Source organism: Glycine soja, chromosome 19 (genome assembly GCF_004193775.1).
Source record: "Glycine soja cultivar W05 chromosome 19, ASM419377v2, whole genome shotgun sequence".
NCBI classification, from domain to species: Eukaryota; Viridiplantae; Streptophyta; class Magnoliopsida; order Fabales; family Fabaceae; genus Glycine; species Glycine soja.
Window position 1 is genome coordinate 34,584,310 of NC_041020.1, and position 11,509 is coordinate 34,595,818.

The following is an 11,509-nucleotide window of genomic DNA, read 5'->3' on the forward strand; positions in this document are numbered from 1 at the left end:
CATATAGCACCTACTCATTGTTCCTAAAACATAATTTAAGAACAAAAACTTAAACTTAAATAATAATAATAAAAGAGTACATCGAAGTATCTGTGTTCTCTATCCTTCTGACTAACATTCATGTTGTTTGTATTCAGCAAAGGGCCGTGCAGGATTTGTGCGTCGCGCTCCGGTTAGTTATTGCAGTGACTGTCTCTTTAGTCCCACATCGAGTAATTATGCTTCATACAGTCTGTTTATATAACAGAGATGGAACAAACTGGTTGTCCCTTCGGGGACATCCGATAAAATTGGAACGATACAGAGAAGATTAGCATGGCCCCTGCGCAAGGATGACACGCACAAATCGAGAAATGGTCCAAATTTTTTTTCCATTTCCAATTTCTCCGATTATAGCAGTTAGCACTTCCATTTCCCTGCTTCTTCCTATGTTTATGGCCTCTGTTTTATGCTTTGCATAGTTTACACCCGTTTGCAAATTGCAACCCCCACACTCCATAGAGCAAATTCTGAATGATAAGAACAAACTCATTGCGACATTTTCACAAACATCTCGCGAGCCAAACCCTGGTGCTGGTAATCAAAGACCTCCCATTCGATGCTCACTCACCCCCACCCTCACCCCCTCCATGGACAAACGACGCCGTCACGGAGGTCCTCCGCCTCATCTCCCGCTACACCCTCCAATCTCCTCGCTCCATCGGCCGCCAGCACACCTTCCGCCACCGCACCCCTCTCCGGCAGCGCAACCTCAACCTCGAGCACCACAAGCTGCGCAGCAACACCCTCCTCCTGGGCCCCGCGGCCCATCTCGACCCCCGCAAGGCCCACCACCTGGGCCCACTCAAAGCCCTCGAGTTCTTCCGCTGGGTCGAGGCCCGCTTCAACTTCCCCCACTCCGAACCCACCTGCCGCGAACTCGCCTGCCTCCTCGGCCGCGCCAACGCCCTCAAACCCCTATGGCACTTCCTCAAACACTCCCCTCACGTGACCACTGCCACTGTCACGTGCCTCATCAAACTCCTCGGCGAACAAGCTCTCGCCGACGAAGCACTTCTCACCTTCCACCGAATGAAGCAGTTCCGCTGCAAACCCGACACTCACTCCTACAATACCCTAATCCACGCGCTCTGCCGTGTCGGGAAGTTCACCAAAGCTCGCTCCCTTCTCCAGCAAATGGAGCTCCCCGGTTTCCGGTGCCCGCCGGACACCTTCACCTACACCATACTCATAAGCTCCTACTGCCGCCATGGAATTCTCACCGGCTGCCGGAAGGCCAGGCGAAGGCGAATTTACGAGGCCGGGCGTCTCTTCCGGTTAATGCTCTTCAGAAAATTGGTTCCTGATGTTGTCACTTACAATGCCCTGATTGATGGGTGCTGTAAGACTTTGCGCGTGGAGAGGGCACTGGAGCTGTTTGATGACATGAAAAGAAGGGGCCTTGTGCCGAACCGTGTTACTTATGGTTGCTTCATTAGGTACTATTGTGTTGTTAATGAGATTGATAAGGGTGTTGAGATGTTGAGGGAGATGCAGAGGCTGGGGCACGGGGTTCCCGGTTCGAGTTCTTATACGCCCATCATTCACGCGCTTTGTGAAGCTGGGAGGGTTGTTGAGGCTTGGTGGTTTCTTGTTGAGTTGGTTGAGGGAGGGTCTGTGCCAAGAGAATATACTTATGGGTTGGTTTGTGACAGGCTTCATGCGGCGGGGGAGGGTGGGTTGTTGGAGGATCATGATGGGGTGCACAAGAGAATTAAGGATGGGATATGGAATAGGTACAGGCAAATGATGAAGGTGAAACCTGTTATGGCTCGCAAGGGCTATCCCGAGATGGATGAACCAGTTTGAGTTTGAGTGCATAAATCAAATGTTGAGTTGGATTTGAATTTCTGCTAGTGAAGTCAATCAGGAGTGTGGTTTTCTTCAAATGATTATTATTGAGCTAGGGGGGTGGGGGGGGGTCTTGATTCTTCAGATGCAGGTATTCCACATTACGCTGTACTGCTGTTTTGCTTCCAAAACATGTTGCCTAGATATGTGGACTGGTTTTGTATAGTTACTCCAAGGAAGTAACATGATAATGATTTAGAATATCAATAATCTTTCCTTTCCTTTGCACTGAAGGAATAACACCATGCTTAAGACTGTTAAGGTGTTGGTTGCAGTAGTATATCTGTGTAAATCATTGCTATGCTTGCAGCAGTTTCTGCTTTACCTTTTTTCAGTTGCTGAATTTACCTGATGTTTTTAACTGACTGCCCCTAATGGGAAGGGAAAAGGGGTTTGTTTGTTGTTAATGTTGAATATTGAAACTAGTCCTACCCATCTTAAGAAATATAAATTACAGAATTACAGGATTATTCGAACATAAGAAGCCATCATACTAACAGGTGGTAGTATCTTGCATTAACACTACATTATTTTTTTTTTACGCATAATAATTGTACTGATAGTATAAACTCGGTTCTTCCTTTTCCTTCGCTGATAAACCTTGTGAAATGGCACTACTCTAGAAACCAAATTTGGTTGATCAGAAACCATGACTTATGGCTTATGTTATGGAGATGATGACAAATTTGAAGTGCCGTAAACTTATGTGCTCAAGTTGACATCACATGGTTTGATGCAGGACTGAGGTAAAAAAGAACTCCAAATGTGGATAGTGACAGTGGGGCAGCTGGAGGCCAATCATATGTTGTCCCTAGGGTTATGGGAAAAACAAGATTATTGTACCCTTAACTTAATATACCACTTCTGGAAAATTAACGATGAGATCTGACATTTACGTGTTTGGCATAGTGTTATTGGAGCTAATTACTGGACATAGAGCATGTGATGATACCCATGGCCCTGAAAAGCATCTTGATGATTGGGTAATTATTCATAGTTATAAACTTATAATTCTTTTCTTTTTTTGGTTCAGCCCAGGATTAATAACATATCACTTTCTCTCTCTCAGTTGAATAATATACATATATACATATTCTAAACATACTAGATCACATTTGTTTCAAGTTGTGCATTTTCTCACCAGTCTTCCATTGAAATTCATGCTATGCTTACTCTTGTATTTTGCATTTCTAATTTATCTTTATGCACTTGAAAGAGGACGAAGCTGGATTATGAAGAATTTTCTTAATTGATTAGCTGTTGCTAATCTATGAATGTGCAGGTGTGTTGGTATTGTAGAAAGGAATGATAATAGGCTTATAATTAGAGAATATTTACTTTCCAACTTGCTACATTTTTTTTTGGAAGACAGAAAATATATAGTATTAGATTAAACATATCAGTACAAGAGGTACTGATGAAAGATGATAATACAAGGCACCTATGGTGCCGCCCTCCAAAAAGAGAAAAAACCCAACCAATACCCCACCACAGAAGACAAAGAAAACCCAACCCAGCTTAACCAAAAGATTCCGAAATATTGGTAGACCAGTGGTTAAAACTAGTGTTGAAGTCTTTCTCTCTAGCTTTTAACCAAGACCAAGCTAGAAATAAAGCATCATCCATCACTTTAGATGAGTCAAAAGGTTTGCCCTGGAAAATCAGTAGGTTCCTATGCTGTCATATAGTGCTAGTTAGTGCAATCCACAATCCACACCATCTGCTATGTTTTCTCGCTGCACCAAAACCATCACAGTATTGAACAAAATGGCTTGCTGGAGAAGCTAGAAGGGGTCCTACAACCTGAGTCCACCTCATGGATTCCCACCACAAGCCTATAGTCAATTTGCAATTGAAGAAAAGATGACCTGCTTCCTCCTGCTCATTCCCACAAAGAGGACACTCAGCTTCCTGAATGAACACATTTCTTCTTAGAAGGTTAGCCCTAGTGGGGAGCCTATCTTTAATAAGTCTCCAAGAAAAAACCGCAGCCCTTGGGGGGATTTTCAACTTCCAAATTATGTGGAAAGTCCTCCCATCTGAAACAGACCGATTGCATGTCATCATTATCCTATAAGCTGACTTAGTGGAATACACACCACTAGGGTCAGCTTTCCATAGCATGGTGTCCTTCAAATGGCTCTGAATAGGGATAGAAGTGATTTCCTCCATAAAAGCCACTGCTAGATCATTCTCATGGTCAAATAAGTTCCTCCTCCACTTCAGGTCTCAGCTCCAATTATCCTGAGCAAAATTGCCCATCATGGAAATGAGATTGTTCTGTTGTCTACTAATTAGAAATAACTGATTATATTTCTGCTCAAGGGTGCAATCCTCCCCCAACCAATTATCTGTCCAGAAGTTAATTTTATCCCCACACCCAACCTTCCAAGCCATATTTTGGTAAATAATGCTGAAGTCAGGTTGATGATATAGCTTTCTAAGGTCCCTCCACCACTGGGAATGCCAACCTTTGTCTCGGCCATTCTGGAATTCTGTCCATCCTCCATATTTGGAATTTATAATTCTGGCCCATAACTGATGCTGATCAGAGGATAAGGTCCATATCCATCTACCCAACAAAGCTGCATTGAATTTTGAGAGATCCTTGATCCCCAGGCCCCCATCAATCTTTGGAAGGCAAATAACTTCCCACTTCACCCAAGGTATTTTCTTATGCTCTTGATCCCCCCCCCCCCCCTCACACACACACATACATAAAATTCCTTTGCAAATTTGTCAACTATTCTTTGAGGTATCTTGAAAAAGGATAAGAGATAAATTGGTAGAGCATTCAGGATAGAATTTATCAGAATGATCTTCCCACCCATGGATAGATTTTTCTGGTTCCATTTGGATAATTTAGCTTCAAATTTTTTTATCAAAGGCTCCCACACCAACCAGCTTGAAGGCTTAGCCCCAATAGGGATTCCCAAGTAATAAAAAGGGTATCCATCTGACTACAATTCAGAAATTGGGCTGCTTCATAAGCAGCCATTTCAAAACCTCTAAGCAAGGCCTTCAAAACAAAGACATTCTCCCAAGAAGTCTCACCAACAAAAACTGTATCATTAGCATACTGGAAGATATTTGTAGGTTCTTTATTCTTTCCAACCAGATAGCTTCTATAAAGGCTTTTCTGAACTGCTTCCCTCATCATTCCAGTGATACCTTCTCCCACTATATTAAAAAGCAAAGGGGCTAAAGGGTCCCCTTGTCTCAAGCCTCTAGTAGGAACAAATTCCTTTGAAGGACTGCCATTTACTAGGATTGATATGGTTGCTGATTGGAGGCAAGCAGTAATCCATTTTCTCCATTTGAGACAAAACCCAACCTTACCAGCATGTAGTCCAAAAAGACCAAGATACTGAGTCATAAGCTTTTTTGAAGTCCACCTTGAACACCATGACTGGCTTCTTGCTCCTTTTAGCTTCCTCAACCACCTCATTGAGAATCAAGATGCCATGAAGGATATGTCTATCCTTAATGAAAGCTGACTGTCTTTCATCAATTAGCCCAGCCAACACATTCCTCAATCTATTTGCCAATAGCTTGGCTACTCGTTATACATGCAACCTATTAGAGAAATAGGTCTATAGTCATTAAAAGACTGAGGATGATTGATTTTAGGAATTAGAGTCAAAAAAGAAGCATTGCTGCCTCTAGGGAAGCTGCCATGAGCATGGAATTCATCCACAAATCTTCTGAATTCAGGTTTCAACACCCCCCAAAATTCCTTGATAAAATTGAAATTAAAATCATCTGGCCCAGGACATTTATCCCCACCACAGCTCCACACAGCATCATTGAGCTCTTGATCTGAAAAAGGGGTAGTCAACTCCTCCCTTTGCCTCTGATTAATCATAGGGAACTGGACCCCATCCAGAGTAGGTCTGGAAAAGTTCTCTTCAGTGAATCTATTAATGAAGAATTTAACAGCTTCATTCTTGACTAAAGTAGGTTGCTGAACCCAAACACCATCAATGAGGATTCCTTGAAAAGCATTGTAATTTCTTTTGAAATTTATAATTTTGTGGAAATAGGCTGTGTTGCAGTCACCTTCCTTGAACCACTTGACCCTAGATTTTTGTCTCAATAGAGATTCATAGGCATTTGAAGCATCCCCAACTCTTGCTGGATGGAATTCTTAGCCTTAACCTCATCATCATACAGAATTCTATCAGAGGCTATGTTTTCCAAGTCATTTAACTTCTGCTGCAGATTCTGAATTTTCTTGGCATTAATATTCCCATTTTCTTTACTCCATTGTTTTATAACAGATTTTAAATTCTTCAGCTTGTTTTTTAGCACAATTCCCCCCCCAACCACCCTGCTGATCTCTGCTCCAAGCCTCCCTCACCATTCTTTGATAACCTTTTTGATTAAGCCACCAATCAACCACCCGAAAAGGCTTAGGACCCCAGTCCACCATCATTGTTTTCAAGATGGTTGGACAGTGGTCTGAAAAATCCCTTTGAAGGACATGCTGAGAACTATCGGGCCAATGAGATAACCTCTACTCGGACACCAGAAATCTATCAAGTCTGCTCTTCACACTACCATTGGGCCTAATCCAAGTGAACCTGCTACCAATACATCTAATTTCCTAAAGCTCCATCTCAGATATCCATTCATTAAAATCTGAGATGTCATAGGTGTCAGCATTCCTTTGGGATGAGCCAATTCTTTCCTCTTGACTTCTGATGTTGTTAAAATCCCCAAGGAAGCACCATAATCCATTAGGATTAGAAACCCTTAGCTGCCTCAACTCATCCCACATGACTCTCTTCCCAGCAAGGTCACAAGGGGCATACACATTAACAATGAACAACCTCTGATTATCTTTAACCCACCTCCCATCAAGCATTAGAAAATTTCTACCTTTCACCCTCCTGTCCACCTCGAAAGCTGAGTTATTCCACATGCAGAGCAGACCACCAGCTGCCTGGACTGAAGGGACACTATCCCAAGAGACAGTAGAATCCCCCCACATGGATTGGCATATGATATTATTAAAATTCTCTTTTTTTGTTTCTTGAATGCAAACAAGATCCACCTTGTGTTTTAAGTTGAGCCTCCTAATGGCAGCCCACTTAATCCCCCTACCCAATCCTCTAGAATTATAAGAGAGGATAATCATGGTTGATGATTTTTAATTCCCATCTCAGCTGCCACCTTGTTATCTCTCTTCTCCATCTCTAACATCATGCCCTTGACCTTCTGAGTGTCCTCCCCATGAGTCAAACCCATGTCTTTTACTAGAGCACATTGGTTTTCTATGGTATCATGCTTATATTTGTCGACTTGCCCTAATAAGTTGTCTTGGTGTTTACTGTTGGGATCATGGTCTGTGACTTCATTGATAGAAATACCCATCAGGTCCCCCTTATGTGTTGACAGTAATTCTGTTTTTGAAGCTGAATTTGGGTCCACGGCTAATTCCTTATGAATTTGGGCCTTTCCACTACTCTCCATAACATCCTTTCTTCTAACATAGACCTTTGTAGCTGAAGGAGTTGGACCATGTATCCGCTGGCCCAAATCCCCTCTTTCTTCACTGATATCAGTGTATCCACTGGGTATGTTGACTTTGCTGATCCTATTTATGACCATAGCACTGCTGTCTGGTAGACTTTCCTCAAAAGGCTTATCATCCTCCTTATCCCCCTCTGTGCCTCTAGCTGTGTCTCCAAGAATAGCCTCAAAAAGTTCTCTTTGCTGACCCTCCTCTGCACCATTTGACTTGTTCTTTTCTTTTTCTATTTGCATGCTATCCCTCCTCTTTCTGTCAGTCGTAGCATTTAAGACTATTCCATTCTGAGACACTTGACCGTTGATGGGTTCCTGTGCCACGCCAACCCCAATGAATGGGTGTCGCTCAAGGGAGTTGTTGTCGACATGTGATTGGGTCACGTCATCACTGTCGATGATGGACCGGTCCAAACAGCAACGACCGAGGGATTGAACCCAGTGGTCACGGCGAGCTTGGAGCGAAAGGGGCTTACTCCAGTGGTTGGAATAGCCACCTTCGATGTCATCGGAGCCGCCGTCGGTGAAGTCACCGTGGATATTGATCCCAGGGATTTCGTCGCCGGCGATTGCTGGGCTGTTTGGCTCGGTCGAGAAAGGAGATGGAGGGAGCCAGCTATTGGTTCGGTTAGGCTTCGTCTGCATTCCCATCCTGGTCGTATCCTCAACAACATCGAGAGAGTTCGACGCCGTCGATGACGATCGGCACCGCCATTTGGATCGCTGGTCTCAATTTCGTCCGAATCAGAATTCTCGCTACGTCCATCCGCCGTCGTTCTTCCACCGTTTCGTCCACTTCCACCATCTCACCAATGTCCGCCACCACCCTCGCCATGTATTCCGCCTCCCACACAGTCGACGGGAGTCCCCATAAAAGGACCCATGCAAGCCTGTGAGTTGGTCGTATATCCGGGGACCATTTCTGAAGATCCAGAATGGGTGTAGACCCATTCACCATCTCTTCATTTATGAGCCGAGCAGCCTTGGATTCATCCATGTAAGGTAAGATAATCCAATCATCAGCCCAATAGCAGAGGTTAACTTCCAAATCTACCACCCATTTTAGCTCCTCCTCCACCCTTTCAAACATACCTCTATTCTTCAATCTCCCCTCCCAAGCCTTCTGTAACCATTCCTTCTTCTCCATATTTGAATTCAAGACCACTGGCCTGTGGACAACTCTTTTAACACCCTGGAAGGCCTCCTTTAGATTATATGAGCTACCCTCTCCAAGTGTCTCCACCCTAACCACCTCAACATAAGACCAAAGTCTTCCACCATTGGAGTTCACTTTCATGTCCTCTTGATTACGTTTGTCCTCTTGATTACGTTTGGGCACCTCCTGTATTCTCACCCTTCCATGTGTAGAGTTAACATTTTGGTTTGTACGAATCACCTTACCCCTTTCAAATTTTGGTCGGTTAACAAACATTTTCATCCCTCCAATGAAAATGTTGTTATCTAATTGCCTTTCCAACCTCTGTTCATCCTCAACCTCCTTAAACCTGACAACCAAATCTATGTCCTTCCTTGTTTTTATATTTAGGAATGAATACTTCCCACACCTTTCCCCATCTCTGGAATGTCTGCCATAAGTCATTCTCCTTTATCCCTTCAGGGAATCTGGAGAAGTAAAAAGTCGTTACATCAACCTTGTTTCTCCATGTTACTTTCCTATCTTGCCATTGGTGTCTGCTAGTTTCCGCTATGCCTCTGTTTTCTGCCAACTTCCTTTTCCTCCTATGGATTACTTCGACCCATTCTCCTTGATTGGTGATAGAGTTGCTGTCCTCCTCATGGTTTGCCCTCCATCTCTCTTTAAACCACCTTTGTTGGTTGTGTCCTCCATTTCTGCTATTCCATCTTCTCTCTGTCTTGAAACTTCTCACCAGCATGTCTTCTTGGAGATGGACGTCGTTGTTGTCTCTCCCTCGAACTCTCCCTCTCTCACTCTCCTTCCATCTCCCATTCTCTTCCCCGCTCTCTCTCCCTCTCTCTCTCATTATGGAATGAGATTATTTAAAATAAAAAAAAGAAGACAATTTTACATTGTATCAACTTGCTACATAATATCCAGGGAATATTATTGCATTGCTTGTTCTGTTTGCATGTTCTAGCCCTACATAAGTAGTTGCAGTTTATAAGTATGGTCAAGATTGTTTTTTTCTGTTGGTAGGTTAACATAGCTTGGTTTCCTAATGTCTGTAGGCATTTCCAATGTTTAGAGACAGAAGGAATTTTCATGATTGGCAGATCCACAGTTGCAACGTCACCACCCGGGATCTGGTCTAAAGATATATAGCCTTTGGATTTGCATCCGTGTATTTCGAGAAAAGCCACATCTCCATCTTGGTGCTAACACACTAGCTCTAGATTAATTGCCATCCGAGCAGCATGCCCCTAAAGTATCCACTATCCACGAGGAAGCAAATAGGTTGAGAAATTGAACTTTTAACTCTCTTGTAACTACATGCTCCAGAGTATCAAAGACAATGTGTTGTAACCACATGCTTCAACAATACAAGGGAGAAAGGATATCCCTTAATGCAGATAAGAAGTGGCTGGTATCGAAATAGGAACAGTGAAGACACTCCAGAAGATAATGTGTTGAAGATTTTAATGTAGCTAAATAGAATTGGTTGGCCAACATTTTTTGTAAAGTGCAGTTTAAGCACGGGTAAAGTATATGGACATATAAAACACGGTGATGAACTAAACCAATGGGGGTCGCATTTCTACACTCTAATTCTAATGCTAATAAATCAAGCATCACCTATTACAATTTCCAACAGGTTCTGAACTAAAGAATATGAAGTTATCCTAAATTTCCTATGGGTCCGTTTGGTTTGTTTTAAATGACAGTACATAACAGCACAAATTCAACTGTTCCATGTTTGTTTTAAAAAAATTGCTCACGGGATAGCACAAGAGAAATAACAATGGACAACACAAAACTTCAATTTTTTGATAAAATTTACACATGTTTCTTCTGAAATTTAAGAAAATTATATATGTTTCTTTTTTGTTTTTAAAACCTACACAAACTTCTTAAATGTTGTCTAAGTATTTGATAATAGCAAATTATGTGCGTTGACAATTTTGGTTTAGAAAGACTAAAATATGTTTTTTGTTTTCATAAATATGGAAATATTCGAAATTCGTAATTGCAAAATTTTTGTCCTCACAAAATTTGAATGTTACTTTTTGGTCTAGAGTTAAGTTTGGATGCATGTGAACTTATGTGTATGTTGTTATAGACACTATTAGATTTCTAACTTTTCTACATTGGTTATGTATCCGGAGCTAGGTTCGAGTACATCCAAACTCAAATATATGTTGTTGTAGAAAATGTCAGGTTTTTCAATTATTTTATATTGCTTGACACTTTCTATAACAACATACATGTAAGTTCGGAAATACTCAAACCTAACTTTGAATTAAAAAGTAACATTTAAATTTTGTGACTACAAGAAATAGATAATTATTTTTTGCAAGATAAATTTTGAATATTTTCATATTTATGAGAACGAAAAACATAATTTATTCTTGTTTAATCAAATTTATTAACACACATGACATCATTTATGTATTTATGTATATTTTAAAAATAGGAAAAAAACATGTTTAATTTCCTTGAATATCAAGGAAGACTTATAATTTATCCAACTCTTCTTGCCCACTCTCTCTTTTCTCTTCCCCAGCTTCTCCGCTTTCTCTCTCTTTCTCCCATCTCATTTAAACATAATCGATGCATAAAAAAATTGATTGAATTTGATTTAAAATCGTGAATATTTGATATTCTTCCGATCACAACCCCCCACCTTGAAGGTGACCACGCACACAATGACGCCCCCGATATCGCGCATACCCCTTTGTGGTATGTAGCTCATTCAAATCATTGCAACAACTAATGTGAAAAATAATAATCCATTCATCATTTTTTGTGTATATATTAACACACACACACACACACATATATATATATATATATATATATATATATATACCTTATATTTTTTTCTTTTTAATATCACAGTACTTAATTTATTTTTTTGGAATAAGACGTCAAAAAAATTTGTTATAAAATAAA

The 11,509-nt window shown here is 41.4% G+C and overlaps 1 protein-coding gene and 1 non-coding gene across 3 annotated transcripts; both read left to right on the plus strand.

Moving 5' to 3' along the window:
• The first annotated feature begins 53 nt into the window (after positions 1-53).
• Positions 54-10,251, plus strand: LOC114400336 (pentatricopeptide repeat-containing protein At1g77405-like). 2 transcript variants are annotated; one of them, XM_028362767.1, is made up of 3 exons: positions 54-1,981; positions 2,630-2,873; positions 9,628-10,251. In XM_028362767.1, exon 1 carries the CDS (start codon positions 514-516, stop codon positions 1,846-1,848), a length of 1,335 nt encoding a protein of 444 aa, XP_028218568.1. In that variant the 5' UTR covers positions 54-513; the 3' UTR covers positions 1,849-1,981; positions 2,630-2,873; positions 9,628-10,251. The 2 variants fall into 2 exon arrangements, with proteins under 2 accessions (XP_028218568.1, XP_028218567.1); XM_028362766.1 differs by having other exon boundaries at positions 54-2,873.
• LOC114400968 lies at positions 266-368 on the plus strand. Its single transcript, XR_003664090.1, has one exon. It is a non-coding gene; the product is annotated as a U6 spliceosomal RNA (small nuclear RNA).
• Positions 10,252-11,509: the final 1,258 nt, after the last annotated feature.